Raw genomic sequence first — 19,171 nt, 5'->3', positions numbered from 1 at the left:
CCAAAATCATGGGCAACCCCAAATGCATATCGTGAGTCTGTGTCAATGTTAAGGGAAATATTCTTTCCTTTAATGCAGGCACACGTCAAAGCGAAAAGTTCAGCTTGTTGTGCAGAGAGAGGATGATGGAAGGCTGTAGCCTCTATCACTGTATCAGTACCTTGTACAATTGAATAACCAGATTGGGGAGAGCTGCCTGCCAGTAGGGCTCGTGGCTGCACAGAGGGTGAACTCACATAGAGTCCCCTATCGGTGCACAATATTTCCACTCCAAGTCCTCTGAGCAAGTCCCTTCCAGTCAAATTACAACCCAGATTCGATGTAATGGTGAAGGGTAACGTATGAGTAGCGTAATCATAAATCACTTGTAAGGGTGCTGTTGTCGGATAGTCTCTGAGATTACCTTCCAGTCCAGATATTCGAACAGTACAAGTAGCTACAGGGAATCCATATTCCTCCACGAATTCCTGATCCAGGGTGGATAAGGTTGCTCCTGTATCAATCAAAAATGGAAGAGAGACACCCTGCACATTCATCATCACAGTGGGCTCTGCACTTCCCCCTTTTTCTATGAGTGGCAGAGCCCTTCCTGTAACTTCGGGTCACTGTCTGAAGGGTGGTGAAGGGTGCCCCTTCTCTCATACCTGCCGTCTGTATTCTCCTGGCAAATAGTAGGACAGTCCCGTTGCCAGTGTCCCTCTCGACCACACTTAAAGCAGAACCCCCCCCCCCACCACGTGGTGGTGGCAGTTCATTAAAAATACTCGAGCGACCCTTTTGTAGTAAAATGTTCCCAAAATTTTTGGGCCGTCTCGTTAGAAGTAGGTTTACATTCTAAAACCTTACTCATATCAATGGGTCTTTTCAAACTCTCCGAGAAAGCCGTCAACATAATATTAACTTGATTCAAGATTTACTTTATTGTCATTTCTGAGTATTTACATACACAAAAAAAACGAAGTACTGTTTCTCACCAGCTCATATCAGTGCAACAAAAAGAACAGTGATAAATATCTAAAATAGTCTATAAAAACATCTCTAAAACACAACTAAAGACATATCAACACCACATATTCATATCTGTTAAAGTGCGTTTATGTATTAATAAGTGCTTATTCAGTTCGAGAAGAAGTTCAACGTATCAGGTAACTAACTATCAAACTGTTTCTGTATTGATGTGAGTATGTTCGTGTGTGTGGAGGGAGAGTTTGTCAGTGGAAGTGGAAGGGACACAGTCCATTTATGATCCTGACTGCTTGTGGGGAAAAAGCTGTTCAGCATCCTACTAGATCTAGAGCAGATGCTCCTATACCTCTTCCCCAACAGCAGGAGGGAAAACAGGTCGTGAGAAGGGTGATGAAAGTCCTTAATGATGGCCGTAGCTCTGCGAACGCAGCGTTGCTGATAGATCTCCATCAAAAAGGGGAGAGGGGCACCAATGATCCTGCCAGCTGTCTTCACCATCCTATTGAGCTGCTGTTGTTTGTAGACCTTGCAGCTACCAAACCAGGAGGTGAGGCAGTAGGTCAGGATGCTTTCAGTGGTGCCCCTGTAAAAAGTGATGAGGTGTGGAACAGGGAGGCCTGCCTTTCTGAGTCTCCGGAGGGGGTAAAGCCACTGGTGGGTTTTTTTAACGATGGCTGCAGTGTTAATAATGGAGGTCAGGTCATCCGCTAGGTGAACCCCCAGGAACTTAATATTGCTGACCCTCTCCACAGCAGCACCATCAATAGTCAGCGGTGTATGATCATGTTTGCCAGCCCTCCTGAAATCAATCACCATCTCCTTTGTTTTGTCCACATCGAGGGTGAGATTGTGGAATCTGCACCGTGCTGTTAGCTGCTCCACCTCCATCCTATTTGCAGACTCATCATTGTCACTGACGAGATTCACCACTGTTGTGTCATCAGCGAACTTAATGATGTAGTTGGTGCTGAATCTAGCAATGCAGTCGTGTGTGAGCAGGCGAAACAGTAAAGGGCTCAGGACGCAGCCTTGAGGTGAGCCTGTGCTCACTGAGATGGTTCCTGATGTATGACTGCCAACTCTAACTATCTGCTGTCGCTGCATCAGGAAATTGAGGGCCCAATTGCAAATGCCAGTATCCATCTCGAACAGCCTCAGTTTTTCCACCAGCTGTTGTGGAATGATCGTGTTAAATGCTGATCTGAAGTCGATGAAGAGGATCCTGGCGTATGTATTCTTCCCCTCCAGATGTGACAGTGTGAGGTGGAGCAAAGTGGAGATTGCATCCTCTGTGGATCGATTGACTCTATATGCAGACTGTAGGGGATCTAAGTTTGCAGGTAAACAGGTCTTAATATGCTGCATGACCAATCGCTCAAAGCATTTCATTATTATTGGTGTAAGGGCCACAGGGCGGAAGTCATTCAGGCAGGCTGGATTTGACTTTTTAGGCACAGGAATAATGATGGCACTTTTGAGGCAGGTGGGCACTACTGCCTGGCTGAGCGAGATATTAAAGATGTCTGCAAAGACATCCTTCAGCTGCTCTGCACAATCCTTTAAAACACGTCCAGGAATGTTGTCCAGCCCTGCAGCTTTATGTGGAGTGACGCTGGCGAAGGCCTTTTGCATTCCAGCTGTAGACAGCTGAAGTACCTGGTCTCTTGATGATGGTGGAAGCATCTGTGCCTGAACAGTGTTATTTGCCTCAAAACGTGCATAAAAGACATTAAGTTTATCTGGTAAAAAGGGATCATTGTGACATATCCGCAGGGGTGTGGGGGGGGGGTGCTTGTAGTCAGTGATTGTTTGAAATCCCTGCCACAAACGACGTGTCTTTATTGTTTGTGAAGTGGCTGTTAAGTTTCTGTCCATACAGCCTCTTCGCCTCCCTGATCCCCCGGGACAAGTTTTTCCTTGCCAGTCTGTACGCAGCAATGTCCCCAGATTCAAATGCAGCAATACGGGCTCTCAGCAGTGAACAGACTTCCCCAGTCAACCAAGGTTTGTGATTGGCACGCATCTTGATGGTTTTGACCACAGACCACTTGTTGATTCAGATCATTATTTTGCCGATTTAAATCTTCATACGTAGCAATAGGATCTCCTCCTCTTCCAGGAGCCAGCATTGCTGCCTTCCACTTTGTGCTCTCTCCAGGATTCAATATAGCACGACAGAGGGGAAAAGAGATCTTAAGGTTGTGCCCCGTACATGGTCTGAATAGATCGTATATAATTTACAAATCCAACTGGACCTTTGTTTCTATCTCTTGGGGTTTCCATGGTGTATAAATCTGCACATTATCTGGTCGGCCCTGAACAGCTGCTCGGGGTTTGGGGAGTACTCAAACAGGGTACATTCTACCATCAGGGTTTTTCTCCCTCTTTGCTCGGGGGTCTGTTTTCACATGTTCAGATACCCCTCCTACTACTTGCTCATCTCTGAAGGGAGGCTAGGTTTGGGGTAATTGCTCCACACCACAAGGTGCTTGTACCAGTTCCTGTGGTGGCAGAGCCTGTGATCCCGGGGGGGGGGGGGGGGGGGGGTCATCATACGGGGGTGGTCTCACCCACAAGGAATCTTCCAATTCCTTATCCTCATCATTCTGCAAGAATAGGGTCGCCATGCCTGACAGTGGGTCCCCGGGGTCATTCAGTCTTATTGTTTTTGGCCACTTTATCAATCACTTGATGCTGTGCTTTGTTATCTTTATGCTCCTTTTCTTGCTTGTCATACTATTCACACTCAGCCTTTAAAACCTCCCAGTCTTTGAGTGCACCCTCCTTTGTACATAACTCAATCCCTCTTTGACATGCATTATCCCTCCAACTACTCTCTTTTGTCTTCTATCCCTCTTTTAAACCTTGTTCTTTTCATAGATTTCATAGGTTCTTAATTCGTCTTTTCCACTTCTTTTTCCTACATTCCTTTTCCCTCCTGGTACATACTAGGCGGCACGGTAGTGTAGTGGTTAGCGCAACGCTATTACAGCGCCAGCGATCGCGGCTCTATTCCCGTCGCTGTCTATAAGGAGTTTGTATGTTCTCCAGTGTCTGTGTGGGTTTTTCCGGGTGCTTCGGTTTCCTCTCACATTGCAAAGATGTACGGGTAGGTTAATTTGGGTTTATAATGGGCGTCGCGGACTCGTTGGGCCGGAAGGGCCTGTTACCATGCTGTAAATAAAATTTAAAATTTAAAAAAAATTTAAATAATGTTGCTCATTAACTATTCAAAACTTATTAGAACTCAATACTCAAAAAATCTTACATAATATGAAAGACAGAAATAACCCAAAAACAACACTTATACATTAAAGTCTGCATAGTGAAGGTGCTCCAAAAACATGGTTAGAGTGAGAGTTCTGTACTCTACAGCAGTCTTCCACAATTTGAGCGCACACAAGAGCAGTTCAGAGGTTATCACTGGCTACCTGGATAAGATTTCAGAGAATATCTGTGGAAATGTGCATAGGCAACAATCAGGCAGACAATCAACAAGCAGAAAGGATGAGAGTAACTTTCCATAAAAGTAATTCTGGCACTTTATCCTTGTGTTTTAATGCAGAGTGGATGTTGTGTTCTGTCTGAGCACCACAGTACGAAATGACACACTCCAGGACAACAAGGAACAACGCGTCTCCATTAAATGCCGGAAACAGTTGCGTGTGGAAGAATTAGAAATGGTAAATACCCTCAGTGTGCAACAGTGACAGTGCCATTTGGTCTTGCATTTAGTCTGACAAACAGGGCAATGATTCCCTTGCTAACTAAGACAGGCAAGTCAGACATGCCCTCAAATTGCATTTGGACTCTTTGAAAGGTGACAACAGAGGGCAAAGTTGAAGTGATAACGTGAAAGTGCAGAGAGGAACTTGCCTTCCCCTCTAGGTTGGAGCGTGGAAAAGCAAGGCAAGTATATAGTACAGGTTAAATTTGTTAATGCTGATTAACTATCCAGTATATTATTGGTATTTGTTTATTATTGTCACTTGTACCAAGGTACAGTGAAAAGCTTGTCTTTACAAACCGATCGTACAGGTCAATTCATTACACAGTGCAGTTACATTGAGTTAGTACAAAGTGGATTGATGTAGTACAGGTAAAAACAGTAACAGTACAGAGTAAAGTGTCACAGCTACAGAGAAAGTGCAGTGCAATAAGGTGCAAGGTCACAGCAGGTAGATCGTGCGGTCATAGTCCATCTCATTGTATAAGGGAACCGTTCAATAGTCTTATCACAGTGGGGTAGAAGCTGTCCTTAAGTCTGGTGGTACATGCCCTCAGGCAGCTGTATCTTCTACCTGATGGAAGAGGAGAGAAGAGAGAATGTCCCGGGTGGGTGGGGTCTTTGATTATGCTGGCTGCTAGACCAAGACAATGAGAGGTAAAGACAGAGTCCAAGGAGGGGATGCTGGTGTCAGTGATGTGCCGGGCTGTGTCCACAACTCTCTGCAGCTTCTTGTGGTCCTGGGCAGAGCAGTTGCCGTACCAAGCCGTGATACATCCTGATAGGATGCTTTCTATGGTGCGTCGGTAAAAGTTGGTGAAAGGGGACAAACCAAATTTCTTTAGCTTCCTGAGGAAGTAGAGGCGCTGGTGAGCTTTCTTGGCCGTGGCATCTACGTGATTTGACCCGGACAGGCTGTTGGTAATGTTCACACCTAGGAACTTGAAGCTCTCAACCCTCTCGACCTCAGCACCGTCGAAACAGGTGCCTGTACACCGCCCCCTTTCCTGAAGTCAATGACCAGCTTTTTTGTTTTGCTGACATTGAGGGAAAGGTTGTTGTCATGACACCATTCCACTGAGCTCTCTATTTCCTTCCTGTACTCCGACTCATCGCTGTTTGAGATACGACCTACAACGGTGGTATCATCTGCAAACTTGTAGATGGAGTTAGAGCAGAATCTGGCCACACAGTCGTAAGTGTATAGGGAGTAGAGTAGAGGGCTGAGGATGCAGCCTTGTGGGGCACCAGTGTTGAGAATAATCGTGCTGGAGGTATTGCTGCCTATCCTCACTGATTGAGGTCTATTTATTAGAAAGTCAAGGATCCAGTTACAGAGGGAGGTGTTGAGTCCTAGGTCTCAGAGTCTGGTGACGAGCTTGCTTGGAATTATTGTATTGAAGGCAGAGCTGTAGTCAGTAAACAATAGTCTAACGTATGTGTCTTTACTGTCCAGATGCTCCAGAGCTGAGTGTAGGGCCAGGGAGATGGCATCCGCTGTACACCTGTTTCGCTGATAGGCGAATTGCAGTGGATCCAGGTTGTCTGGTAGGCTGGAGTTGATGCGTGCCATGACCAACCTCTCAAAGCACTTCATGATGGTGGATGTCAGAGCCACTGGTTGGTAGTCATTGAGGCATGTTACCTTGCTTTTCTTTGGTACCGGGATGATAGTGGTGGTCTTAAAACAGGAGGTAACCTGAGATTGAAGCAGGGAGAGGTTGAATATGTCCACAAATACTTCTGCCAGCTGATCAGCACAAGATCTGAGCACGTGGCCCGGGACACCATCTGGGCCAGGTGCTTTCCTCGTGTTCGCTCTCCAGAAGACTGATCTTCTGTCCTCCTCTGTGATCACAGGTTCAGCTGCGTTGGTGGCTGTCAGGGTGGATGGTGACAATCCGCTTCCCTTTTGTTCAAAACGCGCATAGAATGCATTAAGTTCATCAGGAAGGGATGCGCTGTTGTTAGCTATGCAGCCCGACTTCGTCTTGTAGCCTGTTATGGCATGTAAGCCGTGCCATAACCGGCAGCTGGTTAGGGACTCTATTTTGAGTCGGTATTGTCTCTTGGCATCCCTGATAGCCTTCTGAAGGTCATACCTGGATTTCTTGAACAGATCAGGATCCCCAGATTTGTGTGCAGCAGTCCTCTCCTTCAGTAGGGAGTGGATCTCCTGGTTCATCCATGGTCTCCTGTTTAGAAAACACCTGGATTGTCTTCTTTGGTACACAGTCCTCCACACACTTACTGATAAAGTCTGTGATGGTGGTGACATACTCATCAAGGCTGGCAGCTGAGTCTTTGAACGTGGACCAGTCCACTGTCTCAAAGTACACGTAGGAGCTCATCTGCTTCCTCAGACCAGCACTGCACAACTCTCCATACCGGATCCTCCCGTTTCAGTTTCTGTTTGTATGGAGGGAGAAGGAGCACAGCCTGGTGGTCTGATTTCCCAAACTGAGGATGAGGGGGGGCTCGGAAGGCATCTTTGATTGTATAGCAGTGGTCAAGGGTGTTGGCGCCCCTGGTGGAGCAGGAGATTTGCTGATAGTATTTTGTTGATACACTCTTGGGGTTGGCCTGATTGAAGTCCCCTGCGATGATGAAGAGGGCCTCAGGGTATCCTGTCTCAAGGTTGTTGACCACAGAGCATAGCTCATTGAGTGCAGGCTTCATGTCCGTCTGTGGTGGTATGTAGACTGCCATCAGGATAGCTGAAGCGAACTCCCTTAGCAGGCAGAATGGTCGACACTTCACCATTAGATATTCCAGGCTGGGTGAGCAGGAGCTCGCCAAGACCGTCACGTCTGAGCACCACAAGTTATTGATTAAGAAGCAGACCCCTCCGCCTTTAACTTTGCCTGAGGACTCTGTATGGTCCATTTGATGAATTGAGAAGCCCTCAGGTTGAATAGCAGAGTCAGGTGAGGCAGGTGTGAGCCATGTTTCAGTGAGACATAGTACACAACAGACCCTCAGTTCTCTTTGGTAGGCCAGTCTTGCCCTTAGTTCATCAACTTTGTTCTCAGTGGACTGGATGTTAGCTAGTAGTATGCTGGGGAGGGGGGTCTGGTAACCACACTGTTTCAGCCTCATCCAAGGTAGTCATAATGTGTGGGGAGCAATCCATAGCCCTCCAACTTTAGGCTGCAAGTCCATCAAACTGAAAAAGGAAAGGATGGTAAGACTGACCCAGATCCAAGGCTATTATTCGTACAATAGCACTCGTTTGTCCTCATTCTGCTGGGAAACAGAATCACAGGATTGGCAGGCTGTTGTAAAAGATTTAGAGGTCATATTTGCTGCTGATCCTTCACCACTCAAACTGTAAATTGTTGTATCAACCTTGTACCCTTGCCACAACTTAACTACCTACCTAATTGGCAGGTTGTCCTTTGAGGGGAGGTTAGACAAGCTTGGCTTGTAGCCATTGGAGTTTAGAAGGGTGAGAGGCAACCTGATTGAAACGTGGAAAATCCTGAGAGGTCTTGACAGGGTGGATGTGGAGAGGATGTTTCCTCTTGTGGAATAATCTAGAGGTCACAGATGAAAAATAAGGTGGGGGGGGGGGGGGTTCACTCATTTAACCCAGGTGATTTTTTTAAATATCTCTCAGGATCAAGAGCGTGAAACTCTGCCTCCATTTCCCTTTGAGGAAGAGTCTTAGAATATTTTTAAGGCAGAGGTAGGCAGATTCTTGATAGCAAATGGGTGAAAGGTTACTGTGGGGATAGGGAATCCAGTGTTAAGGTTAGTCAGATCAGCAATGATCTTATTAATTGGCAGGGCAGGTTTGAGGGATTGTTCAGCTTCTACCTGTTTCTAATTCATCTGTTCATATTGGGGTGTGATTATGCATTGAATTGTGAACTGTTAACAAGTTGTTGACTCTAACAGGTGAATGTTTAGATGGCTGTGACATTATTTGGAATCTTGCATTATGTTACTCAAAATAATATTAGTTTCCTTTGGGAAGGAATTCTAAGGTGACTGAGGGGGATTTTTTGCTAAGCTTACAAAGAGCTTATATAAAACAAAATCGCTATTTTCCATTCAAGCTTTTCTCTCCTCTCAACAGACTGAGGACATTCGCTTAGAGCCTGAGCTCTATGTGTCCTGCAAAACGGACATTGAAAAGTACTGTCAGAATGTTCCATTCGGGAATGCACAGGTGAGCAACCAATGAACCAGGATCTCAACAGTCTTCAGAGTTTTGCAGCTATAAAATGAGGAATGTGAGCTATTCTTAGATGTCAGGAGCGTAATGATTCTGATTAACTTTGGTAGATGACTGTGTAAAGCTGTGCAGTATACACTTTACGTAGAATTGATTCTAAAAGTAGCACCTCTTGTAAAACATCAGCTTAAAATAAGCAGGGTATTGTACGTTGGATTGGTCTTGATTGTTCGTAAAATTACTGTCAACAAAAGCTGGCTATGAAATACAAGTCCTTCCATCCTAGAGGGAGAAGGATCATTTATCAAATACTTAAGTGAAATAAAGATTAGATACATCCGTGCATGCTAATAAACCATAGAAAACTACAGCACAGAAAACAGGCCATTCGGCCCTTCTAGTTTGTGTCGAAACATTATTCTGCTAGTCCCATCTACCTGCCCCTAGCCCATACCCCTCCAGACCTCTCTCGTCCATGTATCTATCCAATTTACTCTTAAAAGTTAAGAGCGAGCCCGCATTTACCACATCAGATGGCAGCCCATTCCACACTCCCACCACTCTTTGAGTGAAGAAGTTCCCTCTAATGTTCCCCCTAAACCTTTCTCCTTTCACCCTAAAGCCATGTCCTCTCGTTCTTTGGGGAAGAAAGAAAATGCAGTGTACTAAGGCCTTGGGTAAGGGTAAGTCTTGGAACTGAAGGGTTTCTTGGTGTGCAAGTTGCTGAAACCAATTCAGGCATCAAATAAAGCATCAATTTCCAAAAAATGATGATGACTAAGGAGTCTGTGTATGAAGGATTGACCTAAAAATTCACTGGTCGTGGAAATATCAAACACCTGCAAAAAATAATCTCGCATTCAGTTGGTGATCTCATTGTAGGTTTCTTCATTCAAAGAAGTCTAACTGAAACCCAAGCAGGTCAAGGTGAATTGGTACTAACTGATCAAATTTCCTGTTTGTGAAGGCATTCTTGCACATCTTTTGCGACCCCCACATATCACTATTTGGACCAATGCCTTTTCTGATATATTTTAATTATTTGGACTTTAGAGATACAGGGCATAATTTCTAAGTCTGCAGACTGTTTTAGAAATATGATTAAAAAGTGGGGAGGATAGTAACAGACTGGTGAAGTGATGAGACAAAATTTAGTGTAGAAAAGTGTAGTGATATATTTTATGGAAAAAATAGGTAGTGATGAAGTGCAAATTTAAAATGCATGCTGAAGCAATGGACTATTGGATGTGTGTACAGAAATATTTGGGGGAGGCAGAGCAAGTTGAAAAGGCTGTTTAAAAGTGCATGTGGAACCCTTGACTTTATCACCAAAGGAATTGCGCATAAAAGTGATGAGATTACACTAAATTTGTCTGCCGCACTGGTTAAGCCTCAGGAAGCTCTGAACACAGTTTAAAATGTAAGTGCTGTGGGCCTTTCAGAGCTTTCAGAAGAGATTTGCAAAAATAACAGCAAGGATGAGGGACCAGTTCAATGGAGTGATTGGCAAAGGAATCAGGGTGACATGGGAACTTCCTTTTTACACGTCGGTTGCTGTGATCTGGAAAGTGCTGCTTGAATGGGCAAACTGGATAAATAAATGAAGATAAAAAAAAAATTCTCAGGATTATGGGAAAAGGGAAGCAGAGTCTGTTTACTACATATCAGTTGATCTCATACTCCACTAATTGGTCACAATGTGCATCATTTTGGCTCTTTGATTCAACTTTGTACACTTAAGAGCTTCTGTCTGCTGTTACTCCTGTTTCTCAAAACCAAGCATGATTTCGCTTTTAAATAAATAAATTACCTGCTTGGTCTTGCATTTAATGTCAAATCTTATCACTTGCTGATATTATCCAGTAGGGTTCCTTGTCATGATTTTTCATTGCCTCTGAATTATTAAATTTAATTGCACCGAGTATTCTCTTGACATTCATATTTTCCTTTACCACGACCAGCCGCATATTGTGTCTTGGATCCTATTAATATCATTTCCTTTATCTGCAGAGTTTGTGTTGTTTAACCGAAAATGTTTTGGGAATGCACGCACTTCTAATTTGGAAAATGTAAATTCTCTTGGATTTGCAGGATTGAGCAGCCCAGTCTGTTTTCTTTTAACAGGTAGTTGAGTGTCTAAAAGATGCCAAGAAGTTTCTGTCCAACCGCTGTCATGACAAAATCTTCAAACTACAGGAGACAGAAATGAGTGACCCTGAGCTGGACTATACCCTCATGAGAGTCTGCAAACAAATGATTAAGGTGGGAATCTAGTTCATTCTGGAGACTTACGGCCAGAAGGTTGTGTTTGTGTTCTTTTTTTTATTGTAACCCTGATATTTCCATCACCATGGAAGATGGACTGAGTTCTTATTGAAGGCAGTTCTTCATTTTTTTTAGCTGAAAATATTTGGCAATAGCTAAACTTCTTGCTTTAAAGCTACTTCAGATCCCTAAACCATTCTATTTGCATTCAAAAAGTTTGATTTCCAGTCTAGAGGCTTTTAACTGTTAAATTCTTCTCCTTCATTGCTGCATTTTTTGTTGTGTTGAACCTTTGTTACCACTGAGGAAAAAGTTTCCTTCTGGGAGAATGAAATGTGTCTGCTGTCAAAATCTGCAGCCAAATACTTTGTGTGATGCAATGTCGGCTTTCCTTAACGGTTACCTTCCCTGGTCTTTAGTCTGAGGCTATATTCTGATTATGTTGGGACAGGGAGGAGACTGAAGTGTGATTAAAAGTGTTTTTTTTACAGCTAAACATTGTGAAGTTGTTGAATGTGTGTCCTGATGGCATTCTCAATTCTGCACCTTTTGAAGTGTTGTAATTCTAGTCTATTAGTTATCTTGCTGGATTACTATAGCTGATGCTGCACCCCATATTTTTTCTGAGCTTTTTGCTATCATTGTCACACCAAATGCTGGCTGATTGAGATTCTAAGTTAATAAACTTCAAATTCATACATGGACTTGATGCAAGTGACAAGCCTGTGTGAATGTTCTGTTTCTTTACCAGGCAGGCATATCCCAGGAAGGTTTGCCTATTTCAGAATTCATTAATCCACAGCATGCAGCTGTTCAGATCCACCTGCTGAAACAAATCCCGGCTGTACAAATGCATTCAGGTCTTTGGCTTCCAAACAACAAAAGCCACTTTTTGGAAGCATGGCATACTGGGACCAAGCTGCTCCTGTATTTTAGGTTGATCTTTATATAGAGAACACGTACTGCTTTATATTTGTTGTCAAAGCCAGCTTTGTCTGCCTATTTATCTACCTACCTATTTACCTTCAGCCCATGCCCAGTGACATTGCTGGAAAATGGGTTCCATTCAAAGTCTAATTGATTGTTTATGCTTGTGGTTTGAGACTGAAGGAAAGATTGCACCTTAAAGGGGATCCAAAGATGCATTTGGACCAAAAGTAAGAGCTGTGTGTTAATCCTAACAAGTGGCTGATGCCATGCATTGCTGTTGAGTGAGGATTATAGTTTAAAAAGATTGCCATTTGCTGTTCCTGTTGTTGTTCCATTTGTGCTTTGCTCTATCTTTAAATGTGATCGGACAATTTGGCAGCTAAACTTGGCTCAGCCATGATGTTGAATGAGTACAGATTTTGGCGATCAAATATTGAAGGAAACATGGTAAGAAGCTGCAGGGCCATAGTGCCATGTGAATTGTGCAACAACTGTTAGGTCAGTGAGTGGCTTAATTGACATACCCTAGTTCATACTAGAGGTGGCATATTGCAATAGCTAGGGTACAGGAAATATTGAGTTAATTTGTTGATTGTATTCTCAAAGCCACTTTCTTCACTGGTGTTTTAGGAAGAGGTGAGTTAAGTATCAAAGGCTGAATTTACCAGGTATGAATTTGTTATTTAATTATCTACTAATTTGCATTTTAGGAGTGATTAATACGGGTCATACTACTGTAACATTGGCTTATTTGAGGTTTGTGTATTTTTTGAAGGATAAAGCTGCATTTCATCAGAACCAGATTTGAATGTGTAGCTGCTCTAGGCTTACGTGGATCTTGACTGGTTGTATGCTTTGCATTTGCAGCGTTATTGTGCTGATGCTGATTCAAAGAACGTGCTCCAATGCCTGAAGCAGAATAAGAACGCTGAACTTATGGACCCCAAATGCAAGCAGATGATCACCAAACGGCAAATCACACAGAACACAGGTATGTACAACTAGATACAGAAAATTTGTCATCACTCAGGAGAAAAGGGACTGGCAGTAAAGTTGGCATTCGTTTGGAACTATGGATAGCTGTATGGTGTGGGTCCCACTCTTTGGAAATAGGAATTGACTTGGAACAAATTTGCATCTTCTGGGCACTGATGGTTTGGAGGGAAACCTTTTGTCTCAATGTCCTGCCAATTCCCTGTGGAAAGAGCACAATCCTTTTTCAGTTGGACATGATTCTGAGGAAAGAAGAAAGACAAAGTAACTGTTGAGAATTGAACATAGTCTTTGGATTGCTCCTTCCGTGTACATATGGGCTACGATTTCTGTCCAGTTCTCTACCTGAAGCAAGCTAACTTAGTGCAAATGTTTTTATAAAGGCTCTTAATAATTCTGCAATGTAGGTCTTGGTGCTATGTTCTCAAATCACGTTACAAGTGATCTCTTTCTGGATTGGAACTCTTAAAGCTGTGAATGGTGCACTTTTATAAAAGTGGGCTATGGTATCGTCTGATACTGTTCATAACAATGAGCTGAGTTAGTGAAGCTGATTGAAGTTGTGTGGGAGTGACAAGAGTTAGTCACAATATACTCTCAACCTTTACATATAAATAAACTAGAAATGTGTTTTCACACTCATTTTACATAAGCTCAAACACAATTTTATTTCATGTGTTATTTTCATAAAAACAAATTTTTGTCAGATGCATGAATACTGATAATTTTTTTCTGTAGTTTAAAGGGAATGTTGCACATGCAGTTGTACGTTAATGCTGGAGTCTCAGGAATTGAAGTAGTTATTTTAGCTGCTTAATCCCATTGTGCTATTTATTTGGATCAGTAATAACCTGGATCTTAATTTCATTTACCATAAACAATACACAGGAAGATGATTGTGGTGGTTGGAGGTAAATTTTCTTAGACCCAGCACTGTAGGAGTTCCTCAAGGCAGTGACCTCGGCCCAACCATCTTAACTGCTTTATCAGTGACCCTTCTTTCATTCCTAAGGTCAGAGGTGGGGAATGTTCTCTGATAACATGATGTTCAATTACATTCACAACTTCTCAACGAATGAAGCAGTCCATGCTGAAAGCAGCATTCAGGCAGTGACTGACAAGTGGCAAGTAACATTTTTTGTCAAGAAAAGTGCTAAACAATAACCACAATCTTTCTAATCACCTACTTTTGACATCCAATGGCACTACCATCGCCAAGATTGCCATCCTTGCCCAGTAATTCAGCTGGGTTAGCTACAAAATACTCTGGCTACAAGAAGCCTAGTATACCGTGGTGACTGACTTGCCCCCTGACACCCAACACACAGGTCAGGTTAAGTGCAGCTCCCGCAGCACTCGAAGTTTGACAGCATCCAAGGTAAAGTGCTTGCATGATTGGCATCTCATCTACCTTTCTAAGCATTCATTATCTCCACTACTGATGCAGTGGCTGCAGTTTCTATGATAAATTGACTGTATTTACTCTTGTAGTGCCTTCTAAACCTACGACCTGCACTACCAAGAACGTCAAGGGGTTTAGGAGAAGGCCATCACCTGCAGGTACACCTTCCAAGTCACACACCCCTTTGGCCTGGAAGTACCTCGCTGTTCCTTTATTGATGTTGGATCTAAATGCAGGAGCCCCTTCCCCAACAGCATTGTGTGGGCACTTACATCAGGACTGCAGTGGTACAACAAAGTGACCCATCACCACCTCGAGGAGAATTAGGGATGGGCATTTAACGCTGACCTTGCCACTGATGCCCAGACCCCATAAATAAATCGAACTAGAGATGAGTGCAGTGTCTTAATCTTAAAATTTTCTATTAACCTGGCTTCAGCAGGATGAGGTGAGAGTTCCAGATTTTTATTACTGCTCGATGTTTAAGCCCGTGACCACTTGCAATTCGTCCAGATTTTTTAAAAAAAAGTCATAAGTTATTAATTAAATTTTGATATTGGATGTCTGAAAAATGAAGCAGATGCCTTTTTAGTATTTTCAGCTGTGATAGCTGTTAAATGAAATTCTTTCTTTCTTTGTTTCAATGCATTTTCCCCAATCATTCTTGGAATTTGTCTACACCATTTCCTGCAAACCTGTCACCTGGTGCTCAGGTCTATTATTACTGATCTTGAGGGCCTCATTGGGCAGAGTTGTAAGTAGTGTCCCAGGGTAGCTTCACCTTTAATTGCTTCCTCTAGGAAAGCACGTGATGTCAGGAAAGTTACCATGACCATATAGCAGAAATTATGTCTTGCACATCCCATGCAGCGCTGTCCCACATCTTACTTCACATCTGTGTTTAGCCGAATGATGAGTTTGTACTGTAGGCAATTCTACTCCATTGTGCATCTAATTTTCATGTGTCTGTTTCAGATTACCGTTTAAATCCAGTCCTGAGGAAAGCTTGCAAAGCTGATATCCCTAAATTCTGCCAATCCGTTTTGAACACCGTAAAAGATGGCAAAGAACTGGAGGGTCAGGTTGTTTCCTGTCTGAAAATGAAATACGCTGACCAGGTACTGAAAGGACAGGTGGGCCACAGAGAAGGGTGTTCATCTGAATTGCATGTTGCCCATTTCTCATTGTCTCTCGTGCACTCTCCACTCTCTTGTTCATGTGCTTGTTGTTGCTTACCAAGGAAATGTACCTGCTGTCAGGCATGTCATGTTGTTGGAATTACTTATTTAACAATTCGCCAGATACAGATGGAAAAATTAGAAAGATTGTTGCCAAATGGTAATTATCCGAGATGAGAAGATTCACTAATGAGATGAGAGAACATCAGAACAAAAACAGATTGAGATAATTGAATGGAGGTGGTCATAGAAATGAAGCCCTGATGCAGCATATCAGAAATAAAATTAGTCACTGGTCAGCAAATGGAGTGCACACCTATAAGATTATTAACAGGAAGGGGTTAGGACATATAATGCCTGTAAAGGAGAATGCATTTGCATTTTTAGAGAACCAGTATAGGTGATGGGCTGGATAGTGACCTCCATTGTTGTACAGTTCTAAGCAGTGTCTAGACTTTTTATTGAATATCGGCAGGCCTGAGCTGGGAGTCCAGTTCAATTTTTCTATCACTGTTACTTCAGCTACTGTACCTAAAAAAAAAAGCAGTCATATTTTAACTTGGCCTTTCCATTTATTTATGGGAATTTCTGAAATTTTAATGTTTATGATTCTTCTCTGAGGCTTATCAGAACCGTACTCCCCTGTTTAAGGCCTCTTGTGTTACTCAGTTATGGATTGTTGCCACCAAGGTTCTGCCAGTTGTAAGTTTTTCCTGCTCTCAGGATTCAATTTAATCTGGCTCAAGGGAGTCTGTGACTACAGCAGACCACTGGGTGTGCATATATAGGTTGTAAACACAACAGATTTGTTAAATAATTAATCCAGCGTAAGAAAGTAATTCTTATCAAAGGCGGAAGTGACCGTGTTCCTGGAAACCTTTTCTAGGTTGTTTTCTGAATGACTATGGCACAGCCTCTCTTCCTCTTACTCTGACCATTTGACTGCTGGTTCTGTTCTCCTCCCCTTCCCTTGGACTCTGTACTTGCTTGATTATGGCTATTAACCTCCCGAGCAATCCCACTCCTTGTCATTTCTAATCAATTTAACCCCATCTCCTCCCATATTCTGAGTTCCTACTTTTTATCTGTTCATTCTCTTCCCTGCTACCAATGTTTCTTTACCTAAGTACTGTGTGCTTAGCTTTTTCAACTTTTCTATTATTTATCCCTCGAAGTCCTGCCCCTACATCTACCTGTTTTGATAACTGTCCGTTGTTAGCACGTTCCTTGTTGATTTAATTAATGTTCTGTCCCTGGTTATTTGCTGGTTTTTGAACTTGACACTCCTTCAACTGGTCCCCAGCCTGATAACTTGACCTTCAGTCTACAGTCCTCCAAAATATTACAGCTTATCAACATATTCTTTGCAGTTAATGTCGTTTTTGACTTAATTGACATTCATGTTTCGGTTCTTGATTTGGCGCCATGTTAGTGAGTTAATACATATTTTAATTAAGTTTTTTAAAATCATTACAACAGTAATGATTTAGACAGTAAGATCAGAAACATAAGCTTATATACTTAAAATATTGCTGGAGTCTTGGCTATTCCACTTGCATCTGTTTTTGGAAATTTCTGAAATTTTAATTATTGTGTTAATTGAGTTTTCATTGTTCTGCTCTGACGCTTTTCAGAGCAATACTTTACTCACTCAGGTCTCCTGAGTTTTTGTTCAACTGTGGTTATAAACCACATTGACGGATAAAGCCAGCATTGTTGCCCATCCCTAATTGTAGTTGCAAAGATAGTAATGAATCATCATCTTGAACTGCTGCAGTTGTGTAATAAGTGTGTATTGGCCACTTTCACCCTTAAAATAAAAAGCACCCAAACTTAAAATTTAAAGATCTTGCTTCCAGGTACATTATATTGATTGAAAGGAAGCATTTTTCTCATTGTATAATGTTGTACAGTTTCCAATACGTATTCAGCATTCAAACAGGCCAGTGGAGTTTGTTACAACATTGACGTGTTACAAGATATTGCAACAAAATAACAGAAAAGAGCAGCATCTGTAGTGAGTTTCTTATGAAAGATTAAGAATTGCTGCGTCGGCTCTTTTCTCTACACACTGCCTCTCCTCAATGTGTTTCAGCACTTACCGTCCAGATTTCCAAAATTTTGTTGTATTTACTTAATACTTCATTATTTCTTGCAACCATACATTGTGAGTTCAGCTCACAATTAAGCCAATTGTTAAGGTTCAGGCAGGTTTCTTTCCTTTTGGCAGATGTTCTTCTGTTTGCCGAGGCTGCACTGAGCAGGTAACAGCAAATGACTGAAGTACAGAGGGATCTAGGTGTTCCAGTGCTGAATCACAAAAAGCTAGCAGGCAGGTCCAACAAGTAGTTAAGAAGGCAAATGGCATTTTGGCATTCATAGCAAAGGGGTTGGAGTTGAAAAATAGGGAGGTTTTGTTGCAGTTGTACAGGGTGTTGGTACAACTTCACCTGGAATACTGCGTACTGTTTTGGTCCCCTTGCCTAAATCAAAAGATGTAGTAACATCGGAGGCAGTGCAAAGGAGATCCACCAGGCTAATTCCTGGGATGAGAGGGGTTTCCTATCGTTTGGGCCTGTATTCCTTGGTTTAGAAGAATGAGAGGTGACTTTATTCAAACATATTAGATCCTAAGGGGGCTTGACAAGGCAGATGTTGGGATATTTTCACCAGTGAGATGGTCTTGAACAAGGGGGCATAACTACAAGATATGGGGCTGGTCATTTAAAATTGATGTATGTTGAAATTTCTTCTCGCAGAGGGTGGTGAATCTCTGGAAATTCTCTGCCTGGCAGGTGGTGGAAGCTGTATCATTTGAAGGATTTAAAGTGGAGGTGGATAAATGTTTGATTGTTCGAGAAATAATGGGGTATGGAGAGGAGTTGAAACCGCATAGATCAGTTATGATCATATTAAATGGCAGGAAAGGCTTGAAGATCCTGATGGCCTCCTGCTCTTCCTATTTTCTTGTGTTCAAGGAAAACTGCTTGCAGTCTGACATTTTATGAAAAGGAAGGTCCTTGCAGCGGTTAGACAGGAGAAGAGTTGTCTGTGTGTTAATGATAACTTCACCCCCTCATGATTTGAAAACGATGAATGAACAGCTAAGTTTCAAAATTGTTTGACGTAAATGCTGATTAACTCAAGGTATGGTTACTGAAGGCAGTTATAGTCTGCACGATGATCGATGGCTGCTGTTCATGGATGGCGTGTTGGTTTTGATGAATAAGATCTGTGTATTAAGCAGGCGTTGCTAAGGCCTGGAAATATTTGGAAAGCATCCAGCCCCTTTGCATTAATTATTACTGTGCCTTTTGGTGTTTTGCAGTTCTGGGTTCTTTTTTCTCCCCCCCACTGAGGCTTCACTGTGATTACTGTGTACACAATTCTTTTGCGTCCTTCCCTATGGAGAGCAGAAATCCAGGCCTAAAGTTCTGGTTAACATTTTAAACTTCATTTCTAAGATGAATTCGGTGTCAGTCTAGCAGTTGCTTGGTCTGAACTATTCTCAATTTTGAGCTTTTGTTTAG

At 42.6% G+C, this 19,171-nt stretch overlaps 1 protein-coding gene across 1 annotated transcript in view; it reads left to right on the top strand.

Annotated features, from left to right (window-relative positions):
- Positions 1 to 19,171, top strand: part of LOC127577498 (Golgi apparatus protein 1-like) — a 113,402-nt gene that overhangs the window by 78,819 nt on the left and 15,412 nt on the right. The window contains 5 exon segments of the mRNA XM_052028725.1: positions 4,532 to 4,649; positions 8,775 to 8,867; positions 10,998 to 11,135; positions 12,936 to 13,059; positions 15,439 to 15,581. Coding sequence (XP_051884685.1) covers positions 4,532 to 4,649; positions 8,775 to 8,867; positions 10,998 to 11,135; positions 12,936 to 13,059; positions 15,439 to 15,581 — 616 coding nt within the window.

Source organism: Pristis pectinata, chromosome 13 (genome assembly GCF_009764475.1).
Source record: "Pristis pectinata isolate sPriPec2 chromosome 13, sPriPec2.1.pri, whole genome shotgun sequence".
NCBI classification, from domain to species: Eukaryota; Metazoa; Chordata; class Chondrichthyes; order Rhinopristiformes; family Pristidae; genus Pristis; species Pristis pectinata.
The sequence above is the reverse complement of the archived record's forward strand: the minus strand, read 5'-3'. Positions and strand labels throughout refer to the sequence as shown.